At 40.8% G+C, this 17372-nt stretch overlaps 1 protein-coding gene across 1 annotated transcript; it reads right to left on the minus strand.

The window, feature by feature from the left end:
* Nucleotides 1-4266: 4266 nt before the first annotated feature.
* Nucleotides 4267-7127, minus strand: LOC140239159 (uncharacterized). Its single transcript, XM_072319046.1, has 2 exons — nt 7023-7127; nt 4267-5915 (listed from the first exon to the last, which is right to left on the minus strand). The coding sequence occupies exons 1-2, from the start codon at nt 7078-7080 to the stop codon at nt 4612-4614; spliced, it is 1362 nt and encodes a 453-aa protein (XP_072175147.1). The 5' UTR covers nt 7081-7127; the 3' UTR covers nt 4267-4611.
* Between the last annotated feature and the right edge of the window lie 10245 nt (nt 7128-17372).

Consider the following 17372-nt stretch of genomic DNA (forward strand, 5'->3'; position numbering starts at 1 on the left):
TATATTTGCGCGTCAAGGTATACAAAGTTTTTAAGCTACAGTGACTTTCTTCAACGTGATGGATTCAAACTTATATAACAGCTTCCTTGTAGTATGGTACACATGGTAAATTTCAGTAGTAGTTTATCAACCGCTTTGAAAATCTGTACCTGCAGTCGTTCTACATGTTTCAAGTGCCTCTAACATTGAGTCAGAATGAAGCTTCATGAAAAACTTTGCGATGAAATAATGTAATATATCTAGGAGTAAATGGTTTGGGAATACTTCCTTTTATCAAAAATGTTTATATAAAGAAGGATATGTATACACAGAATGTACTTTTCTTGCGGTTTTGCTGAAGTTATTATGTACATAATTAACTTATATGAACAAAATCAAATTCGAGCAATATCAGTTACAGACAACAAGAGCAGTTTCGTGTAATAGCGATGAAACCGTTTGCAAACCTACAGTTACCAAGGAAGCGAACAAGCCATGGTAATTGATTTGTTTAAACACTTGCAATGAAAAGTACATGTATCCGCCAATCTCAGTTAGTTCTTAATTCTTTCCGTATGGTAAAATAAGCTTGCTGCCCAAGTCAAATGCTGAAAACAATGTCAGTGAGTGACAGGTAGCACCACTGTGTCGACGCTCTGCGACCAAATCAAAAGCGCTTCTTTCAAGAACGCCATTGCTATTGTCTCGCGCGCCAAACTTCTGAGGCCCACGGCGGCATGCTTTTTGATTGGTCGGCGGCTTACCGCTTTCATCAGCGTCAACCAATCAGCGGGCGAGATAAAACCCGGCACCGAGATCCCTCCTAATCAGGCATCGTGACTGAAACTCTTTAAATAGTGGGGACAGCTTTGGCGACCCTAATTGCTTCCTTCGATATCCGATTGCGCTTCTTCATTGCCTTCGCTGTTAGAAAGTTTCGTGTCCTCTACTTCATCACTCTGGTCTCCTATTCTCGACGATTTTTTACTCCGTTTCTGCTCAACAACTCAACTCGTCTAAGATGGCCGCCGCTTCAGGAGCTCTCCGCTTCGTTTCCGTGATGCTGTGCTCCGGCCCGAGGGCGGGGAAGGTGTGTGACGTCCTTGAGACCGACCTCGTTCACCGCGCCAAGAAGCTGAAACTCGGTACCCACGTCCTCGTCAAGCAGCATGGTGGCGACAAGAGACGCAAGGCAGTCGTCGTAGCAACGAATGGTAAGATGGTACTCCATTCGTCTTTCAACAGCTGAGTTTTCAGCCTTTCAACTTAATATGTCACAATGAAATAAATAAGCAAATTTGTTTTGATTGTTTTCCATCTTGTATGTGCAAATGCTAAACTCAAAATTTACCAAGTGAATGACAGCAAAGTAATTTCTTTTTGTTTGATACGTCATATATTGTTTGTCACGTAATGCGAAAATACAACATTGGTGATTGTGTGGTCCATTATGTGGTTCATGAGTTAGCGATGTTCATTTATGTTAGTTATTTACAGTGACTGCTAATCGCTTTTGATTATATTTCCCATCATCTTCCAAATACAGCTGCCTTCCGTGTGCCACCTGCTCGCACTCCAACCCAGCCCCCGATGAGGAAACGCCCCACCGACCAGCCACACGGCGTCATCAGCGGAGATGCAGTCAGACCATCGCATCCCATCAGCCTGCCCGGCCCCGAGCTTCCCCGTGTGTGCGAGCCAGCCCTGGTGTGTTACGACAGCTGCGGCAACGCGTTCGTCAGCCTCCTCCCGCCTCTGCCGAAAGTCGCACCTGTCACCTACCCACCTCAACGACCTCGTGTTCGCCGTCAGCTGACCTTCGCCCCCAAGCCGAGTTTGCAGAGCATCAAGGCGCCACTCAACCTCGGGGAGCTCGACGGCATCGTTCCCCTCGACATGCTGTCCAACATCGTCACGGTCGACGAGTTCGCCGCAATGCTGTCGCAAGTCAACGAGGTGACCCCGCTTGCATCGCCCGACAGCAGCAGCCAGGCATCGATGCTCCCGGCTCCAGGTGACCGTCCGGTTTCCCCAGCGTCCTTCTCCCGCAAGCTGCTCGACGCAGAGTCCAGGTTCGACAGGGAGCTGTTCGAGGTTCGCAACCAGCAAGCCACCCTTCAAGGCGACGCCACGACCCTCCTCGACTGCATGGACGAGCTCATCGACACCATTCGCTCATTTCGACACGAGTTCGGCGGTAACAGTGACATCCAGTCTTCACGCGTGCAGTAAGGAACCTGACGCTCATTTGTTTGGTTGGTGTGTTTTCCGAACTCTAGAACAGTAATCACTTCGACTTGATACCATCTTGCCGTTCCCTGATACTTTCTTGATATGACATCTGGCTTTTGTTATCATGTTGCTATCCTTTCATTTACGGAGTCAGTGCAGCTGTGTATTCCTTGCCAATTTGTAAATAGTGTAAATACCAGCCTTTCTTAATGTGACTGAATGCTGATTTGTATTGCAGTAGACAAAATGAACATGGATGATTAAAAAACAAGAGACATTGAAGTAATCAATTTTCTGTTCCACTGGGGTCCGTACGAGCTGCTGGTGCTTGTTTAAGCTTGTGTGTGAATGTGTATGTGTGTGTGTGTGTGTGTGTGTGCGTGTTTGCATCTTATTTGCATCTACAGGTGTTTTATTCAAATCCTTTACTATGGCATGTGTTTTTCTCTCTATCTTACTTTTTTTTCTGTATATGATATACAAAACGATAACACACAATCAAATAACTGTTACGATACCACTCACTAGCATATAATGTACAATCATACATTGCATCATGGTGTATCATAAGAACACTCAAATATAAATATGAATATAACCAAATTAAGGTAAATATTGAAATATTACACTGTTGGTCTAATATTTTCTGACTGAATAAAAATAGTTTTTTATTCTAATTCAATCGGAGAATTTTAGACCTACAGTGTAGTGTTTCAATATTTGTAACATGTATTATGAGTAAGTTGTCCACGTGCCGGGTGTAATAATATCGTCAAAAATAAAATTGAAACCAAGTTTATGCTGTAGTCACCAAAGGTTTATTTCGGCAAAAATAACTTTCGAGCAATTCGGCCCTTCCCAAGTGTTCTCGATTCTGAGAGATCAATATTGTTATTCTCTAAGAATCAAGAACACTTGAGAAAGAACGAATCGCTGGAAAATTTGTGTGCCGAAATAAACTGTTGGTGATTACATCATGAACATGGTTCCACTTATAAGTATGACGGGCCGAAAGCTTGACAAATAAAAGGGAGACTAAGATCGAGAGCAACGTCCCCGCCTCAGTCCAATTTCTTTCAACTATATGCATCCAACAATGCGGCACCGCGTACGTTCGGGACCCAGGGAACTATTTCTCACATTATATATACATATGTATAGATGTATGTATAATATATAATATACATAATATATATAATGTATATTATACATACATCTATACATATGTATGTGTCTGTCATATGCCCTTAACAAACACATTCATATATATATATATATATATATATATATATATATATATATATATACATATATATAACGAAGAATCAAGAAATAAACTGTTAATGCATTTTTTTGCCATTAAAGAATGAGTTTATTCGACTCGGATTTTCGGTGACCTCCATCTTCTTCAGGAGTCTCGACTCCTTAAGAAGGTGGAGGCCACCAAAAATTCGAGTGGAATAAACTCATTCTTTATTGGCAAAATCATGCATTACCAGTTTATTTCTTGATTCTTCGTTATATTGGAGCCAATACGTAAATTCTCAACATATATATATATAGAGAGAGAGAGAGAGGGAGAGAGAAAAAGAGAGAGAGGCCTATATATATATATATATATATATATATATACATATGTTGAGTTGCTCAATAAACTCATTCTTATTGGCGAAATAATGCATTACTAGTTTATTTCTTGATTCTTCGTTATATATATATATATATATATATATATATATATATATATATGCATATGTATGTGTGTGTATTCTGTCATATGACCTTAACAAACACATTCATATATATATATATATATATATATATATATATATATATAAATCTTACATGACGTGTGTGTGACGTGTGTGCGTGGTGATCAAATATTCTTTTAAGCAGGAAAATAACATTTGAGGTACATTATCTCACTCACCTGCACACAAACAAACAAACAAGCATAAAACACAAACGCACTTCCCATGCATCAGCACCGCATTTCGGGATATAAATTTCTCTGAAAGAAAGTTCTATCTTTTCTTTCAATCTATGTTACATTTTATTAGCTCATAATTTCCCACCAGCTTCAAATCTTCTCATCCGAATTGTACACGTATTTGCCTCATGGCTGTAGAGTGTTTAATTTCAAAGTGCCTACGCTTACTAACACTTTTAACTTTCATTGAAATTTGACAGTGGTGCATTTCAAGCCTTCTTAGTCACACAAGTATTCCTTAAAAGAAAGATACATTGGTCTAAATTTGTCTACCATTTCCCTTTGAACAAGACAGGCCTAAATGCATATCTCATATAGTTCTGAGCTCTCGGAGGATATCGCAGAGATGTTTGGAATTGTTAAGCCCACTTTCTGAAGAGGATATGAAATATGAGGCGAAAATATATGCACTACACATTTACGTCAACTTTGTAGATATCATTTTCGTTTCCAATGTCCTCCATTTTGACAATGTCAGTCTGAGGGTGAGCCGTGGTTGATTCACTATCCGAACGAGACGGCCCTTCGCCCTCTGGTTTCTCGGCATTCCAACGACCGAATGACCATTCTCCGCGGTTGTCATGGGGACCACGTGGACCTGGTCGTCGGAAAGGAGGACGACCGCCGTTCATGTTCTCCCTGCCATCGTGTCTCCAGTGCCATCGTTCGGGCCGGCCCTCGCCACCAAAGTCGCGTGGTCCATCTTCGGTGAAGTTGCGTCTGCCAGGACGCTGACGCCAAAAGGGGGGTCGGCGAAACGGAGCGTCCTTGATGCTGGTACCGTTGATGTCCTTCTCTTCGCTGGACCACTCACTTTCATTACGCTTGTCATGGTGGCGGTGATCACGACCTTCGCCATCTTGTCTCCACTGCCACCAATTGGGTCGGTCCTCGAGACCAAAATCGCGCCGCCCATCTTCGGTGAAGTTGCGTTTGCCGGGACCTTGATGCCAGAAAGGGGGTCGTCTAAATGAGCCGTTCCTGGAGGGGAAGGGGCTGGTATTGTTGTAGTCTCTTTCCTCGCTGGACCACTCACTTTCATTACGCTTGCCATGGTGATGGTGATCACGACCTCCGCCATCTTGCTTCCACTGCCATCGACTAGGGCGGTCCTCGCGACTGAAGCCACCACGTCCATCTTTAGTGCAGTTGCGTTTGCCGGGACGTTGATGCCAGAAAGGGGGTCGTCTAAATGAGCCGTCCCTGAAGGGGAATGGGCTGGTGCCGTTGTAGTCTCTCTCCTCGCTGGAACTCTCACTTTCATTGTGCCTACCGTGATGGTGGTGGTGGTGGTGGTGGTGATGGTGTGGATGAGGAGCATGGTGACGATGATGGTGGGGATGAGGGGGGAATCTCCTCGATCCTTCCTCTTCCCCGCGTCTCCCTGGTCCCATCATGTCGTGGAAGGGCCTTGGAGGCATTTCCCTTTCTGCTCCGTCGCGACGATCTCCCATGTGTCTGCTCACATCTCGGAAAAAGCCGGAAAACGGTCTTCCCTCTCGCCATCTGGAGCCCATCTCACCACCTTCCACTCCAGAACCAACGGGGAGTCGGAACCCACTGAACCGAGCAGGATCAAATCGCCCCTCGCCTCCTGGTCTGAATAAGGGTCCTTCTCTTCCACGGAATGGTCCCCTATCGTCTTGACGCCCATGGAAGGGGCTCTCCCTCCCTGGGCCTCTGTGGGGTCGATTCCAAGGCCTTCGGGCATGTCCTGCGATTATGAAATATCAAGCGCAATCAACAACATTTTCTTAAAACGCCGTACATGCTTGCTTGCTTGCTTACATATCACGTTAAATGATTGTGATCAATTACGGCCGTCTTCTACTAAAACTCAACGCACATTTCCCTTATCGAGAACATTTACAATGAGTACCGGTCTTGTTTGAATGTGCCGTGGATTGGTTTGCAGGTCATTGTAAGATTTGTAAGATTGTAAGATTTTATTGACTCTATCGACCCCCTCTCGGGGTATGAGAGTACAAACATATTTACAATGTATGAATACAAAAATATAAGTGATAATGTACATGTACATGTGAAAATAACAGATATAAATAAATATGTTTACAAAACAAGGCGTAAAGGACATTTAACTACTCTACCACTACGTGTACAAACATTCACATCTACTTCATTGGTACTTCATTGGTAGCATACGGTGTGTGCATTAAAACGATTGATCAATTTGCATGTATATGCAATGGGCAAAAACATGCAACTGAAATTAATTCTTGACTTTGATTTAGACACATAACATGGCATACAATATTCAATTTAATTGTTTAAGTAGCTCGAATACTGATACTTCGCATAAGTGACTAATTGTGCCTTTTAGCCCGTACAGAATAAACAAGTGATAATGCCCCTAATCAATTGAGAGAACATAAATTTAACAGTGCACAGAAAAAAAAAGTCACATATAAAAACAAACAAACAAACAAAAAACAAACGATTCATGTATCTGGCAGACTAAGTGTAATCCATGGATTTCATCTGAAACAGAGAACATGATGTCATGTGTGTGCGCGGGCGCGTGTTTCGATGTACTTGATTGAAAAGTTATTAATAGGAGTTTGATTTCGTGGTAATTTCCATTCAGACAAAAACCAATTCTGTAATTATGTGTCTCTTTTTCCCTTATTCACCCGGAGATAAATTTCTATCTATCTAATCGTAATCCAGCGGTTTAGACTGGATATTAGACCTGCGTAAAATACACGATTGATATTGTTTACACTAATCCTCTACCTATTAAGGGTGCTTGCAGTGAGTGGCTCATGCTAGTTAAAAACTGCCAGTTGAATTTTGTGCTTACCTGAGACAGTGAAAGCCGCTAGGACGAGGATGAGCAAAGTAGATTTCATGGCGTCCATTGTGTCGCCTACCAAGAGATATCGCAATTTTATGATATCTCCCTCCGGGCCTCCTGAGCGAGTCTGAGCAAAATCTCCTGTATCTTCTGCCTTTATAGATTCCCGATCCCAGTGTCAAAGCTCTTTGGTGCCTGGCAGTAACAAGTATCCCTCGTCCACCCCTCCTTCAGCTCTTCCGGTTGTTATTCCTAATACTTCCGGTGGTGCGAGGGACTACATGACACCGTTAGTACGAAATTATACGTAGTCTCGGACCTGCAAACTTTTGTGGTGACTTTATAGTTAGCTACCATACCACAAACTCATCAACTTTATCACTCCTTTACATACTGATTGGCAGATTTATAACAGCATTAGTTTGTCGGTCTGCTTAAAACCATTTTGCAAGTCTGATAATGTCTTGATTATTCCAGAATTCATATTGCAGTGCCTCTCTCATCTCTGACATGAATCATTATTACACTGGTGGCCCTACTCATAACTCTTCTGTCGTTACATTGAGACTAGTAGTCACGAGTTTGTGGGAAGCAGTTTGTTTTGAGTAGGCGAGTTTACATGAAAAGTTCACTTTCGGAAATTATGCAAGATGGGAATATACACCTCTTCACCCCATCCCTTCTGATTTTCATTAGATTTAATAACTCTATTGTCACACAGTACTGGGGGTCATGGTCGAATATCACCACTTGCTTGACTTGCAACGCGCGGACGTTGTTTACTGTTTCGATAATATTGTACAATTGTTATTGTAAGAATTTAATCTGGAAAATAGGTCTCTAACATTAAGTGGCAGGTAACATATAGTTTACCATGGCCGTGGCATTAATACGTTAATATGGTAACTGTTCTTACAGCAGCTTTTGCTAGTCCTTTTGCTAGGATCAAATAAAGGAATTCCAATTTGTGTTTTACGTTTTCCCTCCAGCCTATATTGTGCACGTATTTGTTTTGTTTTTTTTTTTTTTTTTTGTCTTTAAATATTCCTCCTCAATTTCCATTTGGGTTTAATATTACTTTACCTTTTATGAGTTCTAGCCATTCTACATGCCATAGTTCTATGCATATCATATGTTTACATATGTATCTATAATTTTTATATATATATATATATATGTATATATATATATATATATATATATATATATATATATATATATATATATGTATATGTATATATAAGTTTTGTTTACAATTATGTATACATGTACATTTATGTTGTATTTCATCCGCACGGACATGCGGAAAACACTCCCCGGATTGAAGTATGTGCCCTGCTTAGATAAAGAAATTAAATCAAATTAAATTAAATTAAATATACTTGCATTTGTGTGTGTTTATAACAGATTTTCTTCAAAACTTATCGCATGTAGTCTCAACCTATACTGATTAAACGACTGATGCGGCATTATAATTTCATAGATAAATTGTTTTCATGCCACTATCAATTATGAAAAGTGCAGTAAATTTTTCAGGTCGGGTTCAAGTTGATATTGGCATGGACTTGTATGTTGTCAAAACAAATTTCCCCAGGAATGACGTCAGCAACGAATCAAGTTGTTGATTGGCTCCTGGAGGACTCCAAAAATTGGCAACAGTTACTGTGAGAAATTTAGAGGCTGTCTTTCCCGGACTCTGGCGGAAGTTTCGACGAAAACAATAAGCCAGTTCGGGGTTCCACTTTGCACATGAACAGAAAAAAAAAGTGTTATTTTGTAGCAACAGGGATTTACATTCAAGCATCTGTGATGTAATGATTATTCAAGTAATCCATATTACAGGTGGTTACCAGGACATCCGCCTTGACAGTAAAAGTGGTATTTGGCAATATCAATAGAAAATATTGCTGATGTATTCAATGCCGACTGATAAAATGAATGTTTATCCAGAAGTGTTAATAGACCGTTTCTGCAATTTATTACAATTTAGGGATATTTCTTTTCCAACTGCCTAGTAACGAAGCATTCTATTCACCTGCTCCCTTCCATTAAGTCCCATAGGCAGGAATTCGCCTAATCTATTGTAGCTAGGTCGGGCAAGCTTTGTACTTTTTAACATGTTTAAGGGCAACTTTGGTGAACAAAGCTTACATAAGATCTGAATACATTACAGAACCGATCTATTGAGGGGCCTTTTTGGTCGCCTGGTCTTTGCAAGTTCATCTTTTGTTTTGACATGATTACTGAATTCCATAAATTGTTATGTCGGGCAAACGTTGGTATGCATTATGCCGCTTTTGTAAGTGCCTATCCAACTGAGAAATAAAGAAAAAGAACATTAGTGTCCATGTGCACATTGCATGAGCCATGGACCTACTGCACATGGACATTCATCTCTTGTTTATTAATTCATGCACCTGTTTCTGTCAAAAGTGTCACAAAAACATTTTAAACATGCTTTCCTGCTTTGATCTCATCATCACCGCCGACACAGGCGCGGTGGAGCACCCCAATTTGCATCTGATTATCGCCCCGTTCTATTTGAATTTCCAACGGGCATCCACGGCTGCCCGAAACTGTGTGCATGAAAAAGTAAAATCTTTACCTTCTCCTTGTGCCGCTATGCGTGCCGCTAGTAAACTCAAACTTCCCATACTATCTAAGTTTTTAAAAACCTTCCTTTTGATGAAAAAATTATGAAATTTGCTGCACTAGAACTTGAGATATTAAAGAGTTTTGAAAATCACCTCTCGCAAAACAAGCTCTCTGTTTTTTCCGACTGGACTATGGCCGGGCTCCAATGTGTCCGAAATTGGCAACATAAGTTCATCAGGCTTCAATCCATATATGGTGAAAGTTTTCGCTTGGTTCCACCTGTACTTTTTGAGAAATCAACTTGTTTCTACAGGATTTGGAATAGAAAATTGTAGTCAGCGAAACAATTGAAAATGACATCATTTCTTTTCCCGTAATATTGGGCATGCGTGGTACGTGAGATTCAGGATTTCGTGCTCATTGTTGGTTTGCATGTGACGCGGTCAATTTTGCTGAGTGTCGCACGGCGGTGACTGCTGAGCTGCTGCCACGCACGCTGCATGCATCAATGCGTTGTGTGTGCTGTGACTTGCAACGCTATACAGTGACGCGATTATATATACATGCGACCGACCTGTACGCTTTGTGTTCGTGTCATTTTTGACATCACCTTCTGTTTTTTTTTTTTCCGACACAACCATGGCCGGGAATATTACGATATGAAATTTAAAATGCAAGCAGATAAAAAAAATTCAGTGTACTTTGTTCGAAAGGCGCTTTGGTTCCGCAATCACACTTCGTGAATTCTAGGATGATTTTCGAGGCATATTTTTGGTAATTTTGCTCGCCAGGTTTTCGCTAAAATTTCACATTTTGTCATTGTCAAATCCATAAATATGTTATATGTGCATATTCGGACATGTTTTCAAATTCAAACTAACTAAATTTTAATCCGAAAATAGGTTTCCTTGAATTGTTATTAGCTTGAGAAGTTGTTTACTTTTTCTCAACTACGCGAGTACATGTTGAGGCTCGGCTGCCGATGGATTTCTGCGAGATAATTGGGGTGCTCCACCGCGCCTGGACAGCTATTGACTTCGTCACGTTGTAGTTGACATTCGGTCGTTCACTGCTGCGACCTTTCGATTTTCGAATATGACACAGAGTGAATCCAAGTTAGTCAAAGAGAGTACTAGTAACCTCTCTAAACCTTTCCGGAGACAAAGAGATACTGACAGCACATGGACAAAGAGGGAACGTTATTGTATGCGTATTTGTACGAAATTTCTATATCGCTGATCAAAATTGGAATGAAGAATACATTAAACAAAACGTTTTAGTGTCTGTGGTGGTGCTGGAATTGAGTGTGTAGGGAAAACTTACTCAGAATTTGACAATTGTACTCTCTCTCTCTCTCTCTCTCTCTCTATATATATATATATATATATATATATATATATGCATATATATATATATATATATATATATATATATATATATATACATACATACATATATATGTATATAATTACACCTGTATGTGTAGTTGCATTGTGTGTCCGCGGGTTTTCGGCTTGCGAATTGCCAGTCACGAAGAAAAGCGATGACACATACAGGCCGTTAAACACACATAAACGTGTACAAGCTCTTTTGATTAAATGTTAAGAGATGAAGCATTTCCTTTATTTTTCATAGGTACACATAATTGGGCAACATCATATCAGTGAAAATGAGAGGAAAATATATTTTTTTTTATAGTTTTGTACAACAACAAAAAAGAACAGAAAGAAAGTGTGTTACTTTACTACTGTTTATTTTAATCGCAATTTGATATTGGGCTAGATCGTTTCCCTCTTGTTTTCTTCTTTAACGTGCATACGCTTGATTTTTTTCCCCACACACAAGAAGAAGCTGCGTCTTGACCGTGGTATACGTATACACACAACAACAACAAAAAGGAACCTCCCCTTCCAAGTTCAAGTTCAAGTTGATTTTCTTTCGTCTCCAACAAATTAGGAAAACAATGAAAATTTCGCGTATACAAATAATGTCATGACATCAGTACAACAATGAGATGAACATATATTACATGGTATAAAGATACAGGTAAATTATTAACAGAAATATAAATAAGTGCTATATCATTATGGTAAACTCAGAAACAAAATTGCTGGAAGTGGAGGGACTGCTAAAAAGCAGAGCTTGTAGTATCTGTATGCAGTCCCCTCATAAAAAAGAAAAAATGAAATTGCACAGGACAATTTGCCTAAGAGATTGAAAAAAAAAAAACCCACCCAGTAGTACACACATACATGCACACACAAGGGCGCACATCAACAATCACGAGGCAGCTCTCTTGTAAAGGAGGAAAAGATAAGTAGATAGAAAGACTAGTGAGGAAGGTATGGGTATGAGTATGAAGAGTTTGAGGTGGACAGGAAAGGGGGAAGGAGAAGGAAATGGTGGGTCGTAACCAGGGCACTAGATGCACAGAAGCTTGGGCTCGCTGAGGTACAAAGAGGAATGAAATTAAACCGGAACAATTATTACAAATATTGGGGGTCTGTGAAACATAGTGTTTCTGGTTGCTGTTGTTATTGTTTCTATCAGACATCCTTTGTCTCCTTCACACCTATCTTAACACATTTTATGTTGTTGTTGTTGTTTTGTTTAATGTTTGTTTGCTTGTTGTTGTTTTTTGTTGTTGCTGTTGTTGTTTTTTATTGTTAGTGAATACAATTCTTAGAGGAAAATGGATGGTTCAGACCTGCCATAACTGCAAAATCAATTCAGTTTATTGAAAGAATTGGCATCAGATATTGTTACCAACATGTAACACATGTTGCGTGGAAAGGAAAGGAAGTCGTTGGATAATGTGGGTCAGTGAACACACTATATTTTCTCTGTTTTCCCCTTTTCTCTGTGAATTTGTTAAATAATACGTAATTGTGCACAGGCTGGAGGACGATTTCGCCATTACAAACAACTTTGTATATATAATGCCAAACAGGTCCGATATAATTGTCTGACTAATCTATTTTGGCAACAGAACCAGAATTTCTGACATGACGAATTCTTTATTGCAGGGCATGTACCCGATTGTGTGGCACATGTCAGAAAAGAACATCTGAAGCTAGAATCACGATAGCACTAAGGGAAGTCCTCAGAAGTGATGTTAAATGCATGCATTCAACTCTCTTACAGTAGATGTATAAAATCATGCCAACGTTTTTACTTAGCAAGAAGACGTGTTTGGTACTGTGATCTGTACCTTAAAAAACTTCACTAGTGCACGGTATCGATTATCTCATTGCCGTAACCACATCTTAAACTAGTGTCTATATCCCAGGAGAAGTTTTTTTTTTGTGTGTGTGTGTGTGTGTAAGTGTGTGTGTTTCTAAGGAATAAGATTGGCCTGTGTCTCAATTATTACTTGTCAACGTCTTTCGCAAAAACATAGAGACTGTCGGGAGTGCAAAATGCGATATCACCAGTCTCCAACTCTCGCACATAATACCAATCTCTACTCGATTTACGTATACCATGATCGACGACGAGGCTCGACACACGCTCCAATTCATTTGTGTATCTGTCGATGTCGACGCGCCCCTCTTCGTGCTTCACCCAAGCAATGATGACCGAATCGTCCCGACAGACAGCCGGGTACGGAACGGCAGAGGTGGGCGCGGAGAATTTAACACTACTACGCGTCACGTTGCCGTTCTGCGCGTCAACGCACAAGACGCCCCTCCATATTCTCGTCACCAACTCGCACTTGCACCTCAAAGCGAAGATTTGCTGAGGTGTGCATCCATTCAGAGAGATGACCCTGATCGGCGCTCCCCCGCCTTGGGTGAACGCGTGAATCGTTTCTGTCATCCAGTAGCTGGCGTAGATTACGTCCTCGCTGTCGACAGTAAGGCCACCGCTTCCCCCTTCAGTGTCTGACGGGGTGTCGAACTTCGTCCCCAGCTTCACCCACTCGGGCGTATACAGCGAGATGTTGTTCGCACCGTCGCGCACCACGTACCGACCGTCGGAGAGGCATGCAAGCCCGCTGACCTTGATATCACGCAGTACAGTCTGCCGAAGCGTTCCGTCCGGTGAATATAACATCAGCCCCTTCACATTGTGGCACCCAATCGCCACCATGCCGCTTCGAGTACCAGCCATGTGACTCATACTGTCGCCATGAGGAAGCGCCACTTCTGCCCTGATGGTCCATTTACGTTCCATCGTCTGATTCGACCCTGTACTTCGGTCGTCTGTCACGTGAACTCCCTGACACAAACTACTCAGTGCTTGCTTACTCCCATCTGACAAATACTCATCCCCCTTATCTGGCTGTCTCGAGGCATCTTCCGATTCCTCAATCAGCACGTCGCTCGACGACTGGCTTGCCATCTCTGGGGACACTTGCACAACGCTGCTAGGCAACTCCTCCATTACACGTCTGCCAAACTTAGACAGCTTGGTCTTATTTAACCTATGAATATGATACTTGTTGTTTTCAGGTTCAAGTTTGAAATCTTCTTATCGTTCTCTCTCCATGGATACACTCTACATTAAACTGTGTGTGTGTGTGTGTGTGTGTGTGTGTGTGTGTGTGTGTGTAAGTTTTACCTTCTCTCTTTCACAATGTACAGACGAGTATCCTCACGAAACAAAAGCATAGAGGGCGCCACAGGCGTCGCCTATTTCAAATAAACCTAAGAGTGTATTCGACAGAAGTACATCTGCTCACTCTTGCCTTCTTTAACATCGTGACGTTGACTCCTCTGCACCAGAACATTATACTTCTCGTAACAGATGATTGTCGGCGTTTCGATCAAGTCTGCAAGAAGAAAATACAAAATATCTAATATGTTAGAAAGGTCGTAGCCAGTTTGCCGCTTAGTAAACAAGCATTTTTGATGGTCATTACTAAATGCAACTTTTGGCATTTACAATTAAGCATAATTTGACCTCTGTGTGAAAAGACGTTGTTCTAAAATGCAAATGTTGAAACGCTGCACCTAATCTAGTATTCCCTTGTCCGGTATGTGACCCCATTCTTTTGATTCTCACAAATCTAAAATGGGAAATCCACTCCAAATATTAGTTATTCTGATAAAAAAAAAGAGTAATCTTACAAGTTACACTTTAAAAGAGTAATCTTACAAGTTACACTTTAAAAGTTTGACTGAAATCGGATGAAAAATAAGGAAGTTATGCCATTTTGAAGTTTTGCTCATTTCTGCAAAACAGTTCTTGTACAGTGGATGTGAATATGCAAATGAGCTAACCATGCCATGCCCTCACAATTTTCCATCGATTATGTAAAAAAAAAAATGACGAAAATTCAATCTTTCTGTCATGAAATATGATGAAAGTCTGAAACATGATGTTATTCCTGGTTGAATGACTTCAGAATAGTGATCAGTCACAAAATTGGATTTGAGCCTCGGGCATAACTGCGTTTGAATGAAAAAAAAATGGAAATTTCAAAATCTCATGTAGGTTACAAACTATATGGCAAGCTGTGAGGAAAAAACATGCTCACTTTTCCATTTGCATATTCATATCGACCATTCAAAAACTGTTAAAAAAAAATAGCGAAAACTTGAAATGTCATAACTTCCTTATTTTTCACCCGGTTTCGATCAAAATTTTGCCGTTGAACTCGTAATATTTAAATCTTTCTTATCAGACAAACTTATATTTCGACCGGATTGCCCCTTTTGTTAAACATAGCCTCCGTATTCACGAGAAAAGAAAATATATACGAGAGGCAGAACCCACTTTTGGCTTTATAAGCATCAATAACCCGTACACAGTTGCAAGGATCGACGTTAAACAGATTTTAATTCTGCTCCAGTTGCCATTTGAAAAGTGACGCTTTGCGAGTCCTCTCAGCATCAAGGAATAGTTGGTTCTACATCTTGACAGGCGTGTGTGATCCTAACGCATATTGTCGTTTTGCTTTAAATTGAACACGACTTTCAATGACAGCTTGCCATGGTGTGAGAGTCACGTCTCTCTCTTGAACAGCGTGCTCTACTCAGAAAAAGAGTAATGGGGGGGGGGGGGGTAAAATGCGTGAAGCGCAGAATACTCTTCTCGAATTTTTTTTTCTGTGCAACTAACCAAACCCTTCTTTTTCCCTCTCTACATCTCTCTCTATCTCTTTCTCTCATTGCAAATAAAAGTCTAGATTGTTCTGTTGCGGATAAATAATAAGAAAAATAGATAATTTTCCTCCAGTATACTCTTTTCTCAGATTGTTTCTGAAATATGGGAGAGGGAGTATAAAGCTCGAGTACATTGAGCGCGGAGGTGATAGGTCACAAATGACTTACTGCCACATACAATGAAGCCACCGTACTCTCTTCGGTTGAGTTGTTGTCACTGTTGTGGGGCTTGTCTGGGAGCGGACTGTGTGGGTGCAAGTCACTCAAACAGCAGTTCAGCGGTCCAAAGTACACACAATTCAACGGTCTATAATTTCCCTAAACCGGAAGTCCAAAGCGCGCGTTGCTTCACAACACCTGATACACTGCACACAATATGTACACGTTATCTGTCATACTCCATACACGATGGTAAAGATATAAGTTTAAGACGGCAGCGAGCGTTTTTAATACGCAGACAACTTCATAAGTTTGTTAAATTCCTGCAAATGGAATGGTCAATGCGTAGATCAAGCTGCCCCCTCACTGATATACAGCACGAAAGGTTTTTACGGACTTGTTCGAGCATCGAGCAAGAGGTCCTCTTTTCGTGCACCAGGGGTTTCATGGCAGAGTAGAAAACGTATGGTGCAATCGGCGCGTCCTTCTGTGACCCCCGCGTCCGCAAATGGTACAAGTGCACACATCAATTTTTCAGGGAGAAGAAATAAGAACTGCGCCATCTGGTGGGGGAAAATACGCAGTGTGGATGTCACACTGGGATCAACAGGTGTGTCTAGAACTGGATTTTTTTTTTTTTTTTTTTTTAAGGACTGCCTTTCTTTCTTTGTGCCAGTAGCTTGAATGACCCAGCTGACTAGAGAAAAAGTATCAGAGAGGATTTGAAGAAAATGGGAGAAAAGAAAAAGAACTAAAACTAGAAAAAAAAAAAAAAGAAGAGGAATCGAAAGGAAAGAAACAGCGCACATTGTTAGTCGGTCGCGAAAGGTAACGCTCCACGCCCTCAGGGACAGCAAAGTGACTCCTATAAACCAGGGAGATTGACTCGATTTGACCAAATTATTAAAGTTTAAGAGCTGGAGTACGAGTAATTCCTACAGGCTATTTTATTATTCAAACAGCTGTCAGTTTTCTAGATACGCACACACAAACACACACAAAAAAGATTTCCACGGGTGTATTTGCGCCTTGTCCGTTGAGGACAGTTTGATTTTGCTACAACACGCATTTCCCATAGACACTTGCCCGAGTATACTCGGGACTCGTCCTCAACGGGTTAAGATCGCTTTTCGATGTCGCCACCTTTCTGATCTGAAGATTCATCTTGGGCTGCGTTTATCATCTTTCCCCTGTTCGTGTTGAACTCTTACGTCAGGATTATTAATGTCATGTATATTTTGCTTGTTTATACATCAAATGAAATGGAAATTCACTTTATGATAAAATAAATAAAACAACAATCAATCCCGTCCAGAAATAGTTGTAAAAGTGTAAATCAGAGTCGTATGTTGTGAAAGTGGTTGAAACTGTACCCTCCTGGAATGTCGGTTTTATCGCTTTTCCGGTTGTTTCCAACAAAAAAACAAACAAACAAACAAACGAAAAAAACTGAAATGGTATAATCTTTAACAAAATATATATCATAATATAT

This window comes from Diadema setosum, chromosome 2 (assembly GCF_964275005.1).
Source record: "Diadema setosum chromosome 2, eeDiaSeto1, whole genome shotgun sequence".
Taxonomy (NCBI): domain Eukaryota; kingdom Metazoa; phylum Echinodermata; class Echinoidea; order Diadematoida; family Diadematidae; genus Diadema; species Diadema setosum.